Source organism: Zootoca vivipara, chromosome Z (genome assembly GCF_963506605.1).
Source record: "Zootoca vivipara chromosome Z, rZooViv1.1, whole genome shotgun sequence".
In the NCBI taxonomy this organism is placed as follows: Eukaryota; Metazoa; Chordata; class Lepidosauria; order Squamata; family Lacertidae; genus Zootoca; species Zootoca vivipara.
Genome location: NC_083294.1, coordinates 14,381,083 through 14,404,623, shown reverse-complemented (window position 1 = coordinate 14,404,623; position 23,541 = coordinate 14,381,083). Strand labels below are relative to the sequence as shown.

At 45.1% G+C, this 23,541-nt stretch overlaps 1 protein-coding gene across 2 annotated transcripts in view; it reads left to right on the top strand.

The window, feature by feature from the left end:
* The window catches only part of ABL1 (ABL proto-oncogene 1, non-receptor tyrosine kinase), a 117,333-nt gene that overhangs the window by 53,834 nt on the left and 39,958 nt on the right, over positions 1–23,541 (top strand). For both annotated transcript variants that reach the window (XM_060270197.1, XM_035112972.2), the window contains exons 2-3: positions 19,662–19,835; positions 21,506–21,801. In XM_060270197.1, coding sequence (XP_060126180.1) covers positions 19,662–19,835; positions 21,506–21,801 — 470 coding nt within the window. The remainder of the gene's footprint in view (positions 1–19,661; positions 19,836–21,505; positions 21,802–23,541) is intronic.

Genomic DNA, 23,541 nt, shown 5'->3' with positions numbered 1-23,541 from the left:
ACTTTGTCACCACTTGTTAATTTGGACTTGGTCAAGTTCCTTAACCTTTTGTCCCAGTTCCCCAGGGATCAATGGCACATTTTTCCCCATCCAGATTTTTTATTCTTTCTCTTCTGGCATTGTTTGGACTGTTCAGGCAGACCATGGCTTTCTTTTCTTTTCTTTTCTTTTCTTTTCTTTTCTTTTCTTTTCTTTTCTTTTCTTCTAGGGTTTTGGACAGTGGGTTGGCTGAGGCTTTTGGATGTGGCTCATATACAAACATCATGCATGCCAGGAGCCTCCTCTTGTTCATCAGTTTAGCAAGCGGAAATGAGTCCCCGTGACTTCCTTGAGCCAGTCAGCACTATCTGTTTCTTGAGCGTTGGAAGGTTGGCCTGTGAATTCTCCACAAAAATAGTTCTGAAAAGTGGATCATAAAAGCAGATCTTTATATTTGGGGTTGAAGCAGCTATTGAGTTTGATTCTCAACACCGAGCAAAAGCAAAGTCTCCCCCCCCCCTTTCCTCAAAAATTCCATCTTCTTAGTCAATTTTGCTTTTTTAAAAATATAAAAAAATGCCATCTTATTGTAACAGTTGCCTGCAATTACCGTATGTTCTACTTGGAGTAGATGCCTTGAATGAATGAACCGAAGTTAGCCATGCCCATTAATCTCAACGGGTCTACTCTGAGCAAGGCGAACATTGGTGGGGTGCGGGGACACAAAGAATCAGGGCTGGGAGAAAAATAAACACATTTATAATGTGGGAAATTTATAGGAGCATTCATTAAAAAATAATTATCAGGCACCAGCTCTATGGAACATTAAGCTGAAGGGGGTGGGAGGAAGGAATACAGGACACCTAGGAATGCAGATCTAACTCCTCAGAATCTGGACCCTGTGCTAGAGAACACTATGCCGTCCCATAGCCAGCTATCTAGGTTGGGAAAGGGATGAAGGGTCCTGGGTCAAGATCCCTTCAACAGCTCCACAGAGTATTATTATTATTATTATTATTATTATTATTATTATTATTATTTCAATCTATATACCACCCTTTATCAAAAGATCCCAGGGTGGAGTATAGCATTAAAAACAAAGAATATCAATGATAGAAACAAAGTAAAAAGCATATTAACAGACAGCATAATAATAAGGTAATCATCATAACAGTCCTCTCCCTCACACTTTTACATGCCATAGATTATTTAATAGTCGTAGGCCTGGGTAAATAGGAATGTTTTTGCCTGGTGCCTAAAGACATGTAATGATGGCGCCCGGTGAACCTCTCTGGGGAGAGCATTCCATAGTCGGGGAGTCACCACAGAAAAGGCCTGTTCTTTGCCACCCTCCGAACCTCTCTGGGAGGGGGGAAATAGAGAACAGCCTCAGATGGTAAGTGCAGGGTCCAGGTTGGTTTGTATGAGGAGAGGCAGACCATAAGGTATTGAGGTGCTGAGGTGTGTAAGGCTTTATATGTCAACATCAGCACTTTGAATTGTTCCTGGAAACTAATCGGCAGCCAGTGCAGTTGTGCCATAATTGGCACACACGTACCGTACTCTTAAGCTTCTATTAGAGCTCTTCAGGCTGTCAGAACCCAACAGATGCCTGCCATTATATTTTGACCATTGACTTTCTTGACTAGACTACTGTAATTCTCTCTGTGTAGGACTGTTCTTGAAGACTGTCCAGCAACTTTGGCTGGGGCAAAATGAAGCTGCTATAATAGCCATGCCAGTGGTGAGGACCTTCCAGTTTCTGTGACTAATGAGTGCTACCTGGCTGTTTTGGCTAGGCCAAGTAAATGCCACCTATTCTACTGAAATGGGGTGTAGGGCAGAGAGAGACATGGCTGGTCGGGGGGGGGGGCTTGCAGTTATCATTGATTGGAAGCTTGTGAAAATCTATGTGCACCTACAATCAGCTGATCAATTTAGCTTGCAAAATTGTATCTGAAGAAGTGTGCATGCACACGAAAGCTCATACCAATGACAAACTTAGTTGGTCTCTAAGGTGCTACTGGAAGGAATTTTATTTTACAGTATTTTGTTTCGACTACGGCAGACCAACACAGCTACCTACCTGTAGCTTGCAAAGCAGTTTGAACATTGTAACTTGCAACCATTTTGCATTAGTTACGTTCGTTGCCAGTTTGTTTCCAGGCTGAAGTACTGTATCTGCTTTCCATGCAAAATGTTCCTGGTTCAACCCCCAGCAGCATCTCCAGGTAGGGCTTGGAGTGCCACCTGCCTAATACCCTGGAGAGCTACTGCCAGTCAATGTAGACAATACTGAGGTAGATGGACCGATCATCTAACTCTACATAAACTTTCTATGTTTAAATGCATAATCAAAAAGGGGACACAGATTTACATAAAGTGCAAATTTAGAAATAATGAGTGAAGCAGGGGTGACCAAACGCTCCAGATGTTGTTGGACTCCCATAAGCCCCAGTCAGCATTGCCATTAGTCAGGAAAGATGGGAGTTGTAGCTGAGCAACATCTGAAAGTCCAAAGGTTAGCTCCCTTTGCTTTATAAAGAAATACAGCACATTTTCTCACTCCATATCTGTAAATGTATGTGTATAGAAAAAGATAGCTGGATAGATCCTGCTCTATTGTACCATAGCTGTGTGCCTGCTCAGCCAGCTGTCCTGGTGCTAACTGCAGATGAGCAACTTCAGGGTCTCTTCTGCTGTTCCAGACTTTCCTATAAGATGTAAGGTGTGGGCACCAATAGAATGGCTTTAAAAGAGAATTGGACAAATTCATGGAGTAGTAAGGCCATCAATGGCTATGTTCTCCCTCCACTGGCAGAGACAATCTGCCTCTGAATAACAGTTGCTGGGAGTCACAGGTGGCAAGAGTTGCTGTCAGGCTCAGGTCCTGCTTGTGGGCTTCCCATTTGGGTATCTGGTTGCCCACCATGAGAACAGAGTGCTGGACTTGATGGTCCATTCCAGCAGAGCCCCCTATGTGCAGGCCTACTGTGATACCAGAACCTCCATTCTCAGAGGCAGTCTCTCTCTGTATTCCAGTTGCTAGGAATCACAACTGGGGAGAGTGGAGCTGCAATCAGGTCCTACTTTGTGTTGGCCACTGGGACCAGAATGCTTTACTGCAGGTGTTGGCAACATTTTCCGGCCATGGGCTGGAGAATTCGCATGGACTATCATCCATGAGCCAGACATGGGCCGCACATGCGCAGAAGCGATTTCCGGTGCCGCGCTGCCCATGTCCGGAACACTCGAAATGGCTTCTGCGCATGTCCGCAGCTTCTGCGGCTGCGCAGATGCGATTTCCAGTGCCGCTCGGTGAGTTCCCGCACCACGCTGTGCTTGTTTAGCACAGCATGCGGGGGACTTGCTGAGCGGGCGGCTTGGTTCACGGGCGGCCCGTGAGCTGCATCTGGCCCATGGGCTGGACGCTGCTGACCTATGCTTTACTGTATGGGTCCCCTTGGGCCTGATCTAGCAGCCAACCTCTTATTATGTCATTATGGCCAGATAGCCATTTAAATTGAGGACTTCTCTCTGTCAAGGAAAGCACATGGTCCCCCCTCCCCCCATGTTGCAGGTCTCTCAAGAGAGTTTTAAGCAGAGGTTCTGAAACTGAGGCTTGAAGGTTTCTTGTTTCAAGACTTCAACTTCCTCCAGTGGCAGGGCTCTTTATTGCCCTTCCTTTGATGCAGCCACTGTCTGTATGGAGATAATTAAACATTACAGAAATACCAGTAGAAAACATTACTCCAATTGTTATTGTTGTTCAAATTACAAGAAAGTAGTTTCTGATTAATCCTTAGGAAGAACTTTCTGATAGTAAGAGTTGTTCAACAGTGGAACGGACTCCTTCGGAAGGTGGTGGGCTCTCCTTCCTTGGAAGTTTTAAAGCAGAGGTTGGATGGCCATCTGTCAGGGAATCTTTAGCTGTGATTCCTGCATTGCAGGGGGTTGGACTAAATGATTTTTTGGGTTCTTTTCAACTCTACAATTGTATGATTATATTCCATACCTGGATATGAAAGACACTGCAAACTCCCAAGCCTTGTGTGACTGTTCAGCAGACAGAATGAAGTGGAAGGTGTGATGATTGCTAAACTACAAATTGTATATCCTTATCTGACGCTGCCGTTCAGCGATCAGGTGGAATTTATCTCAGCATAGTGTGCCTGTTGCTTTGCCCTTAATGGGAGGGTGTGGGTAGAAAACCTCTGATTTTTGCACTGGCAGAATGTAGCCCTTGGTTCAAAGGTTAAGAGTTCCATCCACAGCAGCATCTCTATGTAGAGCTGGGAAAAGACAATCCCTGAAACTCTGGACAGCCACTGCCAGTCAGTGTTGACAGTAAGGAGCCAGATGGACCAAAAGTCTGATTTGATATGAAGCAGCTTCCTGTATTCTTATTTGATTCGGCTCTTTATTCAGAACCATGAGGACTAGAATCTTTTTTATTTTTTAGGGAGAGAGCCATAGCTGATTGGTGAAATTCCTGTTTTGCAAGGTCTCAATTTCAATCCCTGGCATCCCCAGTAGGGCTGGAATAAAACTCCCAGCCCCAAACCCTGGAGAGTTACTTCTGCCAGTCAGTTTAGACAATGGGGAGCTAGCTGGACCAAGGGTCTGACTCCGCATAAGGCATCTTCCTACATCCCTAGTGGGTAAATAGTTTCGTGAGTTGTGCTGGATTTTTGTTTGTGTTTTAAGCCATCGTAGCTAGCTCAAGCAATGTTACTGCCTAACACAGTGGTTTCCAAAGTGGGATTTCCTTGGGGGCCCCTGAGAGGCAAGGGGGAGGCAGGGGGTGTTGGAGGTGTAAATGAGTATCAGACTTTGAAAAGCTAGTGTCACTGGATCAAGTCATCAGTTTTGTTGAATTAATCAAACTGGGTAGTTTGAATTGAATTTTTACTAAATGTGCAATTAATTGTTACTGTTTTTAATTTTATTGTGTTGGTATCTTCCTTGGTGGCTTGTGCAAACTCTTTTTCTGAACAATGCTTTTTCTATGGCAGGGTAGTGGGCACTGGGGATGAATTTATGGAACCATGGGGGTAGCGGCCCGAAAAAAGTTGAGGAACTACTGTGTTTGTGGTGCTTAATCAAAACACCTCCGTTATGGCTTCTACAAGGGTTGTCTCTTCGCCCCCCTCCCTCCTGCTTGATTCCACCTGGTAAATATTATCTTAAGAGGTCTGAAGGACCAAATGGTTGACAGCTGCAGCTCCCACCCTTTCTAGCTCTCTTCTTCCTTCCCAGTTTGGATACTTCTTCGCACCCCCTTTTTGCATTGTGAAAAGGAGTAGATCAGATTGGGGGTGTGTGCTGTCTGTTCTTGCTGCAGATGTGGTCTCAACAAATGAACTGCATCCATATGTCTCAAAGAGAGGATAAAATTAACTTGCTCTCACTGTATTTTTATTTTAAGACACAAGTAACTTTTAAAGCAGAGAATTTTTCCATCAAAGCAAAAGCTGGTTCTTGTAAAAACTTAGCTCAAATGGAGCAGAGAAGGTATGGTTGTTGGGGAACCCTCCCTAATTCAGTGCACACTGGTTAAAAAAACCCAAAAAACATTTGTAACCGGAGAAGTGATTTCTTTCACTGCCAGCCATTAGATTCTGTAGACATTCCTGTATGGTGAAAGTATCTTGTTACAGTAACCCCAGAGTGGCCTAGTGCAGATTTGACGTTTGCTGTGGTTCTTAGAAAATGCTGGGCTCTTTCTCTATGTGATTTGCAAGGATATGCGTTTGAGCCAGATTCCAATTTCCGTAATTGGGAGAACTGAAGCATTATCTACACCCACCCACCCAAATTCAGTTCTGATCAAAATACAACAGATGAAATCCAGTACCAGCAAAGCATACAGTTTGCACTGTTTGAATCCTTAATGCAGAAAGCTTGCAGCGTTTTGGAATATTTAAGTCACACCCAAACTATACATTTAAAGTGATGTAAACACAATCTGCTCCTTTTCCCTTATGGAGTATCCAGGAGCTCATATAGAGTTCTTAAGTGGGTTCCCTATTGGTAGAAGAAAATAACAGAGGCCAACCAGAGTATATTGAGAAGCAAAGCAGCTAGTAAGCCTGATCTTTATTGAACTGTTGCAACAGGGTCCTCACGCCACATGTAAGAGGGAGGAGGATCCAGAACAATGGTGTGCAAGCCCTTATATAGACTTTTTGAAATTGCCACCCTGTAAGCTTAAAGCTACCCCCCCCCAGTGTATCATACATACATCACAGAAGGGGCGGTCTACAGCAGAACCCTAAGGCCAACCTTCAATACATCATACATATATCACAGAAGGGGCAGACTACAGCAGAATCCTTAGGCTAGGATACCTGATAATGGTCACTGATTGCATTACCTGGACAGTTTGGCTACTCTTTTGTGATGGTTAATACTTTAGTTCCTGAATCCAGGTCATAGGCTTACCCTATTCATACCCAAATGTGCCCTTAAGGCAGGATTTTGTGAGCACAGAGACAATGGGGAGGCATTTCCTATTTCCATCCTAACTGCAGAGGAGTATTTGAGATGACTGAAAGAGTCAAAATGGCTTTAGGACTGTTTTCCTATACTGTTTCAGACATGTGGTATCTATCTATCTATCTATCTATCTATCTATCTATCTATCTATCTACCCTGTATATGTCTTTGCCTGGTACATTTATGAACATTTATTTTATATCTTAGACCTTATAATTCTTATAACAAAAGCATTCTAGTTCTACATTAACAGACAGAGGTTTCACTCTAGGAATCCTGGGAACAGTAGTTTGTGAAGAATGCTGACCTCACAGATTTATCTAGATTCTCCATGGCTGTTAAAGTACTTTAGGAATACTTTAAATGCAGGGCATGGAGGTGACCTAAGTTTAGAGAAAATCCAAGTAAGAGGTGACATGATAGAAGTTTATAAAATTAGGCATGGTGTGTAGAAAGTGGATAGAAAAAAAAGTTTTTCATCCTCTGTGGTAACACTTGAACTTGGGGGCATCCAATTAAACTTAAATTCAGGACAGATAAAAGAAAATACTTCTCCATGCAGCACGTAGTTAGACTGTGGAACTTGTTCCCGCAGGAGGCAGTGATAGCCACCAACTTGGATGGCTTTAAAATAGGATTAGACAGATTCATGTTTGAGAAGATGGCTACTAGCTGTGATTTCTATGCTCTGCCTCCACAGTTGGAGAGAATCATGCTTCTGAAGGGTGCTAGACTAGGTGGGCCATTGGCCTGATCCAGCAGGGCTCTTCTTAAGTTTTTATTGTCAGATCTGAAACTTCAGAAAGCTTCATTGGAGTGTTTGAGAATTGCTGTAAATAGTTACCATTGCTTTTAGTTTGTGTAGTGTCTTTCTGTGTTGATGTATCCCAAACTGCTCACAGCTCAAGACTAGCAATACAGGAACAAGGGTATGTGTGAAAACAGTATTACGATAAACTGGGACTGGGGAACCCTATTCAGCACCAAAAGTAGTGCTACCCACTTCCAACTCGGACAGCCACCCCAGAAAGATTCCATGGTTGATGGTATTGAAAGTTGCTGAGGTTGAGGAGAATTAACAGGGACATATCTCTTCTGTTTCTGTCCTGACAGAGGTCATCATACAGGGTGACCAAAGCAGTTTCTGTGCCAAAACTGCCAAGCCCTGATTGAAATGAATCTAGAAAATCAGTGTCCTCCAAGAGTGCCTAGATCTGGGTTGTGACCACCCACTCAGGAACCTTGTACAAGAAAGAGAGATTAGTAACTGGCCAGTAGTTTTTCCAACTCCAGGGAGGATTTTTTGAGGAGCTGTTTTACCACTGTCTCCTTCAAACAAGGAGTGACCACCCCCACTCACAAGGACGCACTAGCCACCTTCCTGGCACAGCCAACTGCTCCCTCCCTGCTAGTTTTTATCAACCAACTGAGGCAAGGGTTCAGTCCGCAAGTGGTCACCCTCACCAATCCAAACACCTTGTCCACATCCTTGAGCCCTTACAAGCTGAAACTCATCCAACACAGCATGACTAGGAAGTGCTCTGTACACCCCAGTGAGCAGAATCAAGATCCTGGTGGATGCAAGCAGTTTTATCCTCAAAATGCTTTGCAAACAAGTCACAGCGAGCTACCATTGGTTTCTACCACCTCCTTTAGGCCAGACTGTAACAGGCCCCATACTACCTGGAAAAGCTCTGTTGGACAGGACAATGTTCAGTTGCATTCAGCCAGATCTTTGCGTTCGAGCCATCTCCTAGCTTGTTTCCTCACCCTAACCTCTGGAGTATGCCAGACATCAAACTACGGTACTTCCCTTGCAAATGACATGCATTTCATGGTAACTGTTGCTGTCCATACAGGTGTCTCTTATTTTGCTTGATGAAGCTAAACAGCTTTGGTTAAACCTGGGACATGTGTGTTACTGTTTTGCATGAAGGGGGAAATAAGTCCCTGTCTTCTCTCCTTCGTTATGCATTTCTTCCCAGGCCTTCTGCTGCTTTGTTTGGTTCCAGACTGTGTGTTTTCCACCCATCCATCTCCCCAGTCTCCCCAGTGGATCTAGTATCTTGCTTCCTCACAAAAGGCTTGGCTCCTGCCTATCACCCATTTAAAAGAAACGCCCAGTTGTAATGAAACTGGGTTCGTAGTGTCATGGGAAGATGTGTTTCACATGTGTGAAAGGTCATATGCATAAACAATATTTATTTACACACACACACACACACAGAGAGAGAGAGAGAGAGAGAGAGAGCTCTGTAGCAAGTTATTTGTGACTTGATGAGTTTCCTTCATCATATGCACAGTGAGCGTGCATTGATTTCTTTTCCCCTCTGATCTCCATTGAGCATGCGAAACAGGATGCAATCTTAAAGCAACAAATTGGAATACAGGAGAGGTATCCTTTCTGAGTTGCTAAGACTTTGTGTTAGGCACCAGAGTGCATGATCTGGCTGTATGTTCTCTTTGCTGATAGGTTAAGACTCTGCCTATCTCTGTTGAGCAGATCGCACCTGTGTCTGATGCCACAGGTGCATGATGGTGATGTGATATTTAGGAAATTTGGCACCACCTCTGCCTGATACTGGAAGCCAAAGCTCTTTGGTGAAGCCCACATTTTATTCATGCATGCATGCACATACATACATACCAGAGCTGTTTACAACCACAGTAAATATATACTGCTCGCTGCCTGGCCACCTCCAGGGAGACAGTTCCACCCTGCCCTCCTCCCATTTCTGTGGAAGGAAAGCCACATTCTTGTCCATGGGATTCACCTCCCAGCTACTACAAAAGTCTTGCTGCATCTTCGGGACTGTGGAGACTCCAGTCCACCAATGCTGCCGCCGTAAGGAAATGTGCAAGTCCTCAAAAAAGTGCACCAATATTTGTTCTTGTTGCAATGTGCTAAGCTAGTCTAGTGAAGATTAGCTGTAGTGGAAAAGTTAACTGAAAAAGCAGACATTTGAGGGGAGTCAATCTGAAAGTACAAAATGAACATGAGTCAACATTGTGATGCAACAGTGAAAAAAGCTAATGCTATTCTAGTCTAGTGTCCTGATCAAGGGAAGTCATAGTATCGCTTATTCTGCCTTTGTCAGACCACAGCTAGAGTACTGTGTCCAGTTCTGGGCACTATGATTTAATGAGGATACTTATAAGCTGGAAGTTGTGCAGAGGAGGGCAACCAAGATGATCAGATTTCTACAAATCAAACCTTATGAGGAACAGTTGAGGGAGTTGGGTATGTTTAGCCTAGAAAAGAGGAGACTGAGAGGTGATATGATAGCCACCTTCCAACTCCTAAAGGGCTGTCACATGGAAGATGGAGCAAGCTGGTTTTCTGCATCTTCAGAGGGCAGGACCTGAACCAATGGATTCAAGTTGTAAGAAAAAAGATTCCGACTGAATATTCATACCCAATATGAACTATAGCATATAACTGAATACATTGAACTGACGTTGGAATGAATCACGAGTGATATGACGTTTATGGTTGTGTTATTTAAGTTATTCTGCATTATATGTTTATAAATTAGTGATTGATTATAGCAGCCGGTTACGCTTGTTGTATAATTGGCAGTAGAAGTAGAAGCAATTCTCAATTGTATTCGCTGGGTTGCTTTCTGCTGCAGAAATAAAGTGAACGCTGGCAATTTCCCCTCCTGTGTCTGTTTTTGTCGGAATGTTCCGACATCCCTAACCTTGAGGGAAGCTGTCATGGTGTGCCATTGTTTGAGGAAGTGAGCCTGTAATTGGCAGCCAAGGAAGTAGCTGCAGTGCAGAAGGAAGTCTGTCGCTTCACTTTAAAGGATGCTTTTGTGGGGAGGTGATTGTGATGTCTGCAAGTCCACTGGACGTGGCACTTGTTGTTGATAGATGTTGGATGTTGTCTTTCCGTTGGACCTGCCTTGTAGTTGGACAGCTTGGAAGCTGGCTTCCCCTGCAGGTTTCTAGTGTTTGTTTGAGAGGGGAAATGCAAAGTTTAGTCTGGGGTGGAAGCTCCTGACTTCAAGAGCTTTTGTGTGGGTGGGTGGATATGTCAACTGCAAATAGGGATTGAAGGATCTTTTTAATGTTCTGGTTCTGTCTGTTTCTCATCCCTCCATGGGCGTAGGCAGGGGGGGCAGGAGGGGGCAAATGCCCCCCCTAGAAGCAGGGCCACTGGCCAGCCTGCCCCACTGCCCGCCCGGTGCCGTCTCCCTTCTCCCTGGCTGGCTGTGGGGCGGGCGGCGGGAAAGCACCAGAGCCGCGCAAAGCGTTTGGCTGGCTTTCCCTCCCTCCGCCCCACAGCCAGCAAGGGAGAAGGGAGACGTCCCTTCTAGCCAGCTGGCTGTGGGGCGGGCGGAGGGAAAGCCAGGCAACCGCTTTGCGCGGCTCTGGGGCTTTCCCTCCACCTGCCCCAGCGATTGCAGAGGGGGAGGAGGGGATCGGAGCAGCCCGATTTCGGGCTGATCCTGGCTCCCCCTCGTCCCTTCCGATCGCGGAGGGGGAGGAGGGAGTCGGAGCAGCCCGATTTCGGGCTGATCCTGGCTCCCCCTCGTCCCTTCCTATCGTGGAGGGGGAGGAGGGAGTCGGAGCAGCCCGATTTCGGGCTGATCCTGGCTCCCCCTCGCCCCTTCCGATCGTGGAGGGGGAGGAGGGAGTCGGAGCAGCCCGATTTCGGGCTGATCCTGGCTCCCCCTCGTCCCTTCCTATCGCGGAGGGGGAGGAGGGAGTCGGAGCAGCCCGATTTCGGGCTGATCCTGGCTCCCCCTCGTCCCTTCCGATCGTGGAGGGGGAGGAGGGAGTCGGAGCAGCCCGATTTCGGGCTGATCCTGGCTCCCCCTCGTCCCTTCCGATCGTGGAGGGGGAGGAGGGAGTCGGAGCAGCCCGATTTCGGGCTGCTCCGATGTGGCCCCGCCCCCGCCCCTTGGCCCCGCCCCTTGCTCCCCGCCCCTTGCCCCCTGATTTTCATCCTGGCTACGCCCCTGCATCCCTCCCTTCCTCCCCCCTCCTGCCCCACCCCCACCCAGCTCCAAGTTCTCTACCTTTCTGCAGCTATTTGCATTTGAGGGGAGCAGCTGAATTCTCATGAATATTCATCAGCATTTTTGTGTTAATTCCTTCCAACAAACACATTTGTATGATATTTTTTTACTAATGGTACACATTTTTGCAAAGCCTTCCTTGTAATGTAATGTGTTTTATCTGTTTGTTTATTTCATAAAAATTTACACCCTACTTTATTGTTTTGTTTTGTCAAAGTACTCGTTCTTTATGGCAGCCTCACCTAAAGAAAAAAAGAAAAAAAACTTCTCAGTCAGGTGGCAGCACCTGTGAATTTTCCAGTCCTTTTTAAAAGCCATCCATGTTGGTGGCATTCACCGCCAGGTGACCACAACTTCCCTATGGCACTTTAGAGAGGCACATTCAAATCTGATTTAGTGGAAAAGAGAAGGAGAAACAGGCACACACAGAGATTTGAATGTGCCTCTGTAAAGAGTTTGGCTCCCTGTTTGAACAGATGCTTCTGTGAGAAGGAAGTAAATGTGAAAAGTGGTGTTTTAAAATGTACGTGTGCTTTTCCTAGTGTGGAGGCGGTGGTGGGAAGTAAGGTGGGAAGTGGTGTGTTGTAGAGCACAAGTGAAAAGGAACCCTGGAGCAACAGTAGCAGACCGAGGCTGATCAGACCCAGTGACTAGTGAGCTTCGAGCTCGAGAGCCTCCTCCTCAACAGCTCCCCTATGCCACATGTGGGAGAGGCCAAGTCCAGGTTAGAAAAATACGGGCTCAGCAGCGCCGGCACCAGAAGTCACTTCTATGCATGTCCAGACATGCGTAGAAGCAACTTCCGGTGCCGCCGCTGCCCAATTTCCGGTGCCCAGACATGGGCAGAGCGGCACCGGAAGAAATCCGTGGGGAATACGGGATATTTTGCCATTTGGGATGACAGCGGGAAACGGCTTTAAAAATGGGGGTTTCCCGGGGAAAACGGGAGAGTTGGCAGCTATGGAGAGGCATTGCTCAAATCTGGAAATGTTGCATTGATTTAAATATGAGTACCACCTTAACTAGTGACAGTTTCTGTAGCATTGTGTTATGTTTGCCTAACACACAAAAGATCCTCAGTTCAAAACCAGGCAGAAACGATTAAAGTGTCAGATAGGGACTCAGGAGAGACCAGGATTCAAATCCCCCACTCGGCCATGAAACTCACTGGTTGTGACCTTTGGCAACTCATTCACTCAGCCTAACCAACCTCTCAGGGTTGTTGTGGGAAGCTTCGTAAACCACCTTAAGCTTCTTGGACAAAAAAGTAGGATATCAACGTAAAAAAATGAACACATAAGGATGGACAAATATGTCAATTTTTCATTTTTTCCAAAAGTTCAGTTCACATTTCCACATCAGTTTTTGAATTCTTCTGTCTTCGTGAAAATTTATCTGCATTTTAGTGTGAATTTATTCTAATATGCACATTTTTAATATGCAGTTTCACCTAAAATGTACTGATTTGCAAAGCAATCTGCCTTAGTGCAATGCATTTGTGTGTGTGTGTGTGTGTTGTTTTTATTAACATATTCATTTTTTTACACACTTCCCTTGCTATGTAATTATTTGTACATATCGCTTGGCTGGAGAACTACCGGTATGTGAATTTTGGGGGATTTCTGTATTTAGGATTTCCTGTATTTAGTTGACAAAACAAACAAACCTGGATAGATTATGCTTGCTGGAAGGATGCTAGAGTTGGTAGATTAAAATTTGATCATCAACAATATCATCAACATCATCAACATAATCTGCCTTTCTTTTCAATAAGAAATACTCGGGTAGTTCAGAAATGGACATAACATCAAAATAACAAGAATCAAATTATTGTAAAAAGTACAGCTCCCTGTAATAAAAGTACATAGCAAAAAAATCTACATTAGAGCATCATTAACATTTCGGGCTGATCCTGGCTCCCCCTCGTCCCTTCCTATCGCGGAGGGGGAGGAGGGAGTCGGAGCAGCCCGATTTCGGGCTGATCCTGGCTCCCCCTCGCCCCTTCCGATCGTGGAGGGGGAGGAGGGAGTCGGAGCAGCCCGATTTCGGGCTGATCCTGGCTCCCCCTCGTCCCTTCCTATCGCGGAGGGGGAGGAGGGAGTCGGAGCAGCCCGATTTCGGGCTGATCCTGGCTCCCCCTCGTCCCTTCCGATCGTGGAGGGGAAGGAGGGAGTCGGAGCAGCCCGATTTCGGGCTGATCCTGGCTCCCCCTCGTCCCTTCCGATCGTGGAGGGGGAGGAGGGAGTCGGAGCAGCCCGATTTCGGGCTGCTCCGATGTGGCCCCGCCCCCGCCCCTTGGCCCCGCCCCTTGCTCCCCGCCCCTTGCCCCCTGATTTTCATCCTGGCTACGCCCCTGCATCCCTCCCTTCCTCCCCCCTCCTGCCCCACCCCCACCCAGCTCCAAGTTCTCTACCTTTCTGCAGCTATTTGCATTTGAGGGGAGCAGCTGAATTCTCATGAATATTCATCAGCATTTTTGTGTTAATTCCTTCCAACAAACACATTTGTATGATATTTTTTTACTAATGGTACACATTTTTGCAAAGCCTTCCTTGTAATGTAATGTGTTTTATCTGTTTGTTTATTTCATAAAAATTTACACCCTACTTTATTGTTTTGTTTTGTCAAAGTACTCGTTCTTTATGGCAGCCTCACCTAAAGAAAAAAAGAAAAAAAACTTCTCAGTCAGGTGGCAGCACCTGTGAATTTTCCAGTCCTTTTTAAAAGCCATCCATGTTGGTGGCATTCACCGCCAGGTGACCACAACTTCCCTATGGCACTTTAGAGAGGCACATTCAAATCTGATTTAGTGGAAAAGAGAAGGAGAAACAGGCACACACAGAGATTTGAATGTGCCTCTGTAAAGAGTTTGGCTCCCTGTTTGAACAGATGCTTCTGTGAGAAGGAAGTAAATGTGAAAAGTGGTGTTTTAAAATGTACGTGTGCTTTTCCTAGTGTGGAGGCGGTGGTGGGAAGTAAGGTGGGAAGTGGTGTGTTGTAGAGCACAAGTGAAAAGGAACCCTGGAGCAACAGTAGCAGACCGAGGCTGATCAGACCCAGTGACTAGTGAGCTTCGAGCTCGAGAGCCTCCTCCTCAACAGCTCCCCTATGCCACATGTGGGAGAGGCCAAGTCCAGGTTAGAAAAATACGGGCTCAGCAGCGCCGGCACCAGAAGTCACTTCTATGCATGTCCAGACATGCGTAGAAGCAACTTCCGGTGCCGCCGCTGCCCAATTTCCGGTGCCCAGACATGGGCAGAGCGGCACCGGAAGAAATCCGTGGGGAATACGGGATATTTTGCCATTTGGGATGACAGCGGGAAACGGCTTTAAAAATGGGGGTTTCCCGGGGAAAACGGGAGAGTTGGCAGCTATGGAGAGGCATTGCTCAAATCTGGAAATGTTGCATTGATTTAAATATGAGTACCACCTTAACTAGTGACAGTTTCTGTAGCATTGTGTTATGTTTGCCTAACACACAAAAGATCCTCAGTTCAAAACCAGGCAGAAACGATTAAAGTGTCAGATAGGGACTCAGGAGAGACCAGGATTCAAATCCCCCACTCGGCCATGAAACTCACTGGTTGTGACCTTTGGCAACTCATTCACTCAGCCTAACCAACCTCTCAGGGTTGTTGTGGGAAGCTTCGTAAACCACCTTAAGCTTCTTGGACAAAAAAGTAGGATATCAACGTAAAAAAATGAACACATAAGGATGGACAAATATGTCAATTTTTCATTTTTTCCAAAAGTTCAGTTCACATTTCCACATCAGTTTTTGAATTCTTCTGTCTTCGTGAAAATTTATCTGCATTTTAGTGTGAATTTATTCTAATATGCACATTTTTAATATGCAGTTTCACCTAAAATGTACTGATTTGCAAAGCAATCTGCCTTAGTGCAATGCATTTGTGTGTGTGTGTGTGTGTTGTTTTTATTAACATATTCATTTTTTTACACACTTCCCTTGCTATGTAATTATTTGTACATATCGCTTGGCTGGAGAACTACCGGTATGTGAATTTTGGGGGATTTCTGTATTTAGGATTTCCTGTATTTAGTTGACAAAACAAACAAACCTGGATAGATTATGCTTGCTGGAAGGATGCTAGAGTTGGTAGATTAAAATTTGATCATCAACAATATCATCAACATCATCAACATAATCTGCCTTTCTTTTCAATAAGAAATACTCGGGTAGTTCAGAAATGGACATAACATCAAAATAACAAGAATCAAATTATTGTAAAAAGTACAGCTCCCTGTAATAAAAGTACATAGCAAAAAAATCTACATTAGAGCATCATTAACATAATAAACAAGCCCATCGGGACAATGGGACAGTTTAAATAGCAATCAAAGCAGAAGGTTCAAGTCACGATATCAGGGGGATGTCTGCTGAAGCAGGTGGTCTCTCCAAAAGCAGGCTTTGTTCTCAAATAACAAAGCAGGAGATAGATCTTCTCTGCCACTGAAATTCATACTGCTGGGAGTGCAAGCTTTCAATACATGTGAAGTTCTTCGGATTCTATGTTCAGGAAAAGCAAAACAAAATGTATTTTTGTGTGTGTGTGTGTGTGTGTGTGTGAGAGAGAGAGAGAGAGAGAGAGAGACCTTCTGCATGCAAAACAAGTGCCCTGTCACTGAATTTACACCCCTCCCTAAATTTGGCTGCCAATAGGTCCTGTTGTTAAGGATTCAGATATTCTTGGAAGTTGTACATTTTTCCACCTGTGAGCCGTGATTGTGTGGTCACTCAGGCCTAATAGGTTTCAATATCAATGGCCAACGAGCACTATGAACAAGAGGTGTGGCCTACCTGGTGATACTTTGCATCATGGCCTGCTTTCAGGTTTCTGTTCAAGGCATCTAGTTGGCCACTATTAGAATAGGATGCTGGACTAGATGGGCCTTTGACCTGATCCAGGAGGGATATTCTTACATTCCCCCTCCATTATCGGAGGCAGTATGCCTCTGAATGTCAGCTGCTGGGATCCGCAACCAGGTAGGGGGTTGCTGTTGCTTGCAAGCTTCCCTTAGGCATCTAGTTGACCAATGTGAGAACAGCCTGCTGGACCAGATGGGCCCCGTTTGGCCTGATCCAGCAAGGAGGCTGTTCCTTTGTCCTTATGAAGATCACTTGAAAGTAAATCATTTTTCTTGATTTCCAAGTTGTGTTTTCACTGTTCTCCTGAAGTCTGGCCTGTTGTGTCTCCTCATCTCAAAAGAGAGCAAGTAATTTGGTGCAGAGAGAAGGGAGGGGGGTCAAATTTTTAACATAAACATGAGGGGAGGGGGGAGCGAGGGGAGTTCTCATGCTGTGCACAGTGTGGCCTCTCTCCAGGATCTTGATTCAAGACCTGGCATGAGCCCTTCACCACTTGTCCTTGGTCATGGTGTAATTGGAGGGGAAGACAGTGCTGGATTTCCGGCCTTCCTGTTGAATCAGTCCCCATTGGGAGGCATTTTTTCTCACTGGCCGAGGTTACATGACATCCCACTGTGTGCAGTTTACAGTAAAGCCTTTGCACAGGGAGGATGGAGCAGCAGCAGGGGGTGAGGGGGCAGCCTTTTCTCTCTGCACTGCTCCTCACTGATGTCATCTTTCCACCATCTCCAGCTGTTTGCTGTCTGTTTATTTCAGGTGTTTACCCAACTGATGATGTCACGCACACGCACACACGCACGCACACACACACACACACACACAATATGTATGGCACCTCTTTGCTTGTTAAAGGGAGCTTTTTAATGGGCTTGACAAGATCAAAGCATTCTTCGGGGTAAAATGATTAATCAGCTTAATTTTCTCCAAGTGGCTCTTTGGTTTCTCTCATAATTGTCGTAATTAAAGCGCTGCGGGGATGATAAAATGGGTAAAATGTGTGCACAAAAAAGGGACAGTTGAGTGGGGTGGGGGGAAGGCTGAATCCCCGTAGCATGTTTAAAAACTTAATTGTTTTACAGCCCATCTTGTTTCATAGCCCATCAGACTTTTCTTCTTTTCTAGGTATTTTGCCTTTGTGAATAAGGCAGCTTTTGAGGGGAGCTCTGCAACCAAAGCTGGTGTGTTTGTGTGCAGATAGATATAGAATATGCCTTTCAGAGCAGGTGGCGGGTGGTGCTGTGGTCTAAATCACTGAGCCTAGGGCTTGCCAATCTGACGGTCGGCGGTTCGAATCCCCACGGCGGGGTGAGCTCCTGTTGCTCGGTCCCAGCTCGTGCCAACCTAGCAGTTTGAAAGCACGTCAAAATGCAAGTAGATAAATAGGTACCGCTCTGGCAGGAAGTTAAATGGCATTTCCGTGTGCTGCTCTGTTTTCTCCAGAAGCGCCTTGGTCATGCTGGCCACATGACCCAGAAAAATTGGGGACAAACGTTGGCTCCATTGGCCAGTAAAGCAAGATGAGCGCCACAACCCCAGAGTCGTCCGCGACTGGACTTAACGGTCAGGGGTCCCTTTACCTTTACCTTCAGAGCAGACCCATTGAAATTAATGGGTCTACTTTGAATAGGGCAAGCATTGGATACAACACATAATTTTAAATTCTGTTCATGGTTTTTATTGTAATTTATATTCAGATGTACATTCCAGTCACTTGTCTCTTGGCCTAACATACTTCACTGGGTGGTTGTGGGGATTTAATGAGGCTAGAGAGAGCCATGTACTCCACTTTGAGCTCCTTGGAGGAAAAAGTGAGATAGCACACAGAGTGCAATGAGATCGAGTGTTGGGGGGGGGAGGGAGGCTTGGTTAATTTCATTGTACACAGGTGGTACATTGACAATAAAGTTATTATTATTAAATGCAAAAAATAAAAAATGAATAATGCTTGCAATATATTTACATAAAATAATAAAACAACATTGTTTATGTATTTATTTATTTATATTTATATTAATAATATAAATCAACCAAAATACTAAACAAATGTCCTTTAACAGTGGTTCTCTAACTTTTTTCTCTGGGCCACACTTTCAGAATAAAAGTTTGCTCATGCCTCACCAAATTTTATATTGATAAGAAATACATTGGAAAACAAAAAGAAACAACTCCTGGCAGTGCTTGTTTTATTATAACATAGAACACAAGTACTTTATAATATGATCATGGGACATCCAGAAAGTATAAATCAATGCAGCTACATAAGAACATGAATCATTCTCACAATATAATTATAAACAAGTCTTCTCCAGCACTCTGTTCAAGTGACGATTCTGGATCACAACTAGGATTGTCCTGAGTATCACTTGATGCTCTTACTCTCATTTTGAAAAGATATCCATATTCTACTAATAAAGAATATTTTTTTGACATTATACTATACTATTCTACACTGGAATGTTAAAATGTTTATTTGATTGTCCTTGAATATTCCCACCACACTTGCCATACTCTCCTGACCAGTGGTGGAGCGTGCCCCACCAGCGCCCAGGGTGGGTATACTCTGGGCAATAGGGCGGGGGTTGCCAGGGGGCGGAGCATCTGCAACCTTCTTAGCTGGAGGGACGCAGCAGCTCTGTGCGCCGGCCCTGCGCTGCTTTTAAGGCAGTGTGGAACCTGCAAGGGCACCCTTGCAGCCTTGGGTTCCAACCTCAGAGAGGGGCAGCGCTGCCTCTCCAATGCTTTGGGACTGCACTGCACAGCCTGCCTGGCTGCCCCTCCCAGCGCCCTGGTAAGCCCAGCATCACTTTGCGAGAATTGCAAAAATGATGCTGGTCTTGCAGGATGCATGAGCTCCTGGAGCCTTCTCAGACGCCCTCCAGGCTGCAACAGGAGGGCAACTGAGGAGGAGGCAACAGGCAAGCATTATCCCCACGCTGCTTTTGCAGCGGCGCTGGGCTTGCAGGACACCTGAGGTGTTGCCTCCTCCTCAGGCGCCCTTCTGCTCGAGGGTTCCTGAGAAGGACACAACAGCTAACCATAGGCAGGGCGTCAAGAATCCTCCCCCCCCCCGTCCGAAACCATGCCGGTGCATCGGCACCCCCAGCAACCTTCACACTATACCTCTCCTTCTGACACACCAGGCGCTCCACACCTGCACTAAGCACATTCACAGCAAAACTGTGATTAAGAAAAAAAAAGGGGGGGACGACCAGATTCTGATCTGAAAATTGACCTTTTTCTTCCCCTCCCCTTTTCATTCACTTTTCCAGAAGCGCTTCAGAGGCCAGTAGCCTCTGAATTTGAGCCCCAGGGCCTAAGTGAAGCTGTCCGCTGGAACTCCAAGGAGAATCTGCTTTCAGGTCCCGGAGAAAATGACCCCAACCTTTTCGTGGCCCTGTATGATTTTGTAGCAAGTGGGGACAACACTCTCAGCATAACTAAAGGTAAGAGATGTATGTCAGGATCAGACTACAAAGTTTGTATGAGACCAAACTTGCGTCCAGAGTGTCATTATTTTCATTCAGAACAGTGCTCGTCCGAAAACAGTGCATGGCCTGAAGGGACAAACTATGGGGAGGGCATAGGGAACAAGCAAACTCAGGCACCAAATCCCAAAGTTAAACAGTAGCTTTTATAATACATAATCATGCAAAATACAGATAGTTCAAAGAAAAGAGGAGCTCAATGAGATTGGTATTTCAGCCTGCCTTCTATCTCTGCAGCAGCCGGCTGAAGGACTCCCTCTAGGATTGCCAGACTCAATAGAGGACGGGACTTCTGTGCCTTTAATTGCCCTGCTCTCTCTTGAGTCTGGAATCCTTAAAGAGAAACCAGCAGACCCTTTGCTTGGAAATTAAGGTTTCCAGACTCAAAAGAGAGCAGGGCAATTAAAGGCACAGAAGTCCTGTCCTCTATTGAGTCTGGCAACTCTAACTCCCTCCTTTGTTCATTCCATCTATATGAACTTCCAATTTGATGCTGAGCTGAAGTCCAGGTTCTTGGTGCTAGTGCTAAACTCGACAAAGCGTATCTGGTGTCTTTGAAGGAACATCTTCTCTCAGTATGGGCCTTGAGATCAAGTTTGGTCTCCTTGCTCTGTGATGAAGATGTGTGGTGTTTGAAGCTGCCTTGGGAATGGCACCATAGTGCCTCCTCATCACTTTTCTTCATGCAAAAGTTTTAAAACCAATTTCCAGGCCCCATTCCCCATATCAGATCAGTTTCACACAGTTGGCAATGTGGGAACCCTCTCTGCAAATTGTGAGTGCCTTTTTTTCATTGGGATTCTTCCAGTGGGCACACCTGGAACAGTGAAGTTGACCATGTCCATGCTGGTTCCGCACCAGGGTTAGGAAAGATTTTTCAGCCTGAAGACTGGCCCACCCTCCACGGGCCATTTTTGGCAGGTGGATGAGGACACCTATCCGGTAATCGCCTGGTTTAAGATGACTCCAGGTGGTTCAAAGTTCAAGTTGCAGGAGCAGACAGAGGCTTGCCTCTGATCTCAGTGCTGTAGTCACACAGCGCTAAAATCAGAGATGAACTTTTGCTTGCTCTTTAAGAGTCAACAGGCAGAGGCTTATCTCCAATCTTAGCATTTTGGGATCACAGTGCTAAATCTTTGCTGCTGCTTTTTACCATCAAAGAGCAATCTGCCTCTTGGATCTTGGTACTTAGATCGGAGATAACAGATCTCTACAGCTGGTATTGTATGATGTAGGGTGACTGACAAGTGGGCATGTTTTGCCCCAAATGCCCTTGTAGACCAAATTCAAAGGCCTCCTGCAAGATGTGGACTAGAGGTTCCCTACCCCTGATCTACCTGATGACCTATGTTAGCAACCATGTGATAAAGCTTTCTGCAATTGTGACTTCTGGCTTCGTAAAAATTGTTTCCAGATCAAAAATTAAGCAGCTTCAGATTATTTCCCCCTCTGATGCTTTATATGTTGCATATTTGCCTGTTGGGTTTTATTACCACATGCTGCCTCAGATGGTTCCCCGTCCATGTAAAAAGAAACACTGTATGTGCTGTTTTTATTTAATCCATTGATCCATCTCTTGGTCAATGACCAATATTCGTTCTTTTTGTTTTAATTGTTTTAATGGAAAGGTGAAAAGCTCCGCGTCTTGGGCTATAACCACAATGGGGAGTGGTGTGAGGCCCAGACAAAGAACGGGCAAGGCTGGGTCCCCAGCAACTACATCACCCCTGTGAACAGCTTAGAGAAGCACTCGTGGTACCATGGGCCAGTGTCGCGGAATGCGGCAGAGTACCTGTTGAGCAGTGGGATCAACGGTAGCTTCCTGGTGCGGGAGAGTGAGAGCAGTCCAGGCCAGCGGTCCATATCACTGAGATACGAGGGAAGGGTTTACCACTACCGGATCAACACTGCATCTGACGGGAAGGTGAGAGCAGACCCTGGTTGGCCTTCCAGGCATATCTTATTTATTTATTTTACATCAATTTTTTATTTTATTTTTTGTAGCTATAAGCATGCATGGTGTTTAGCCCACTACTGGTCTTTCTTGAGCATTTGTTCTGATTCATCTATGGGACGGGGTTATATGAGAGCAAGCATTCATCCTGGTTTGCTTGCAGCTTGTTCACATGACTTTCCGTTCATCATTCATTCACCGGTTTGTTTCTCCATCACTTACCAACCCCCCCCCCAAAAAAAATTGTGTGTCCATGTGTTTGGTATGGCTTTGTTGGGTGAGGGTAGCAGAGCCAAGTACTGCTGGTTTCCAGATGGATCAGTGGAAGATTGAAAACCTGTGAAGATGACCCCCAAAAATTTGAATAACAGCAACAACAAATGACAAGAAAGGAGATTCTGACTAAACATTGGGTATGTTTAGCCTGTAGAGGAGAAGACTGAGAGGTGATACGAGAGCCACATTCAAAAATATGAAAGGCTGTCCCATGGAAGATGGAGCAAGCTTGTTTTTTGCTGCCCCAGGCAGCAGGACCCGAACCAATGGATTCAAATGACAAGAAAGTAGATTCCGACTAAACTTTAGGAAGACCTTTATGACAGTAAAAAGTGTTAAACAATGGAGTGGATTCCCTTGGAAGGGGGTGGATTCTCCTTCGCTTGAGGTTTTTAAACAGAGGTTGGCTATCTGTCAGGGAGCCTAGTTGTGATTTCTGCATTGCAGGGGGTTGGACGAGATGACCTTTGGGTTTTCATTTCCTTATCAATGTTTGGTTTTTATTATTGTTCTATGTTTTTACAGTTCTTGCTTTTAACTATAAGCTACCTTGAGTCCCATCAAAGGAAAAAGTGGGATACAACTACTACTACTACTACTACTTTTTGAATATGTTGTAATAATATATAGCATTTATTATTATTATTATTATTATTATTATTACTATTATTATTATTATTATTACTATTATTATTCAGTTGAAACCCTCTGAGGATGTCAGAATAAGAAACGAGCACTTGTTGTTTTATTGTTGTTTTTATTATTTTTATTAATTGTAATAATTAAAATTTATTTTTTTACCTGCCCTTCACAATAAGGTTCAAGGGCAGGTTATAGCAATTTAAAAATACAATACAGTGGTACCTTGGTTTTCATATGTTTTGGATTACAAACATGCCAAACCCGGAAGTGCATGTCCCGGTTTGCAACCTTTTCCCCCGATCACAACCCATTTTTTGGGGATTACAAACAATTTTTGGGGGGGAGGCCCCATTGGCGAAAGCGCGCCTTGGGTTACAGTCTGTTTTGGTTTACAAACGCACCTCCATAACAGATTGTGGTTGTAAACCAAAGTACCACTGTACTGAAAACATTTTAAGACAAACTACAGTCACAAGAACCAGGGTAAAGATGTATGTCTTCAGCACAGGACACAAACTAAGCAGTGAAGGTGCCCAGTACATCTCTGTGGGGAGAGATTTAGATCTTCCTGCTGACGTAAGGCAGTGCAGCATTTGTGACAAGGCGTTCTCCCACTTGTAGCCTGTCCCAGCATTGCGACAAGGCACTCTGTTTAGTCTGGCAGCACTGTCAGTGCCAATGAATGATCAGTACTCGCTATGATAATCAGTTTAGATTTGCGCAAAGCAGGTTAATAGTTTTTCTTTCCCTGGAACTGTTTTAATTGGAATTGTTGGGAATGGATACCAGCAG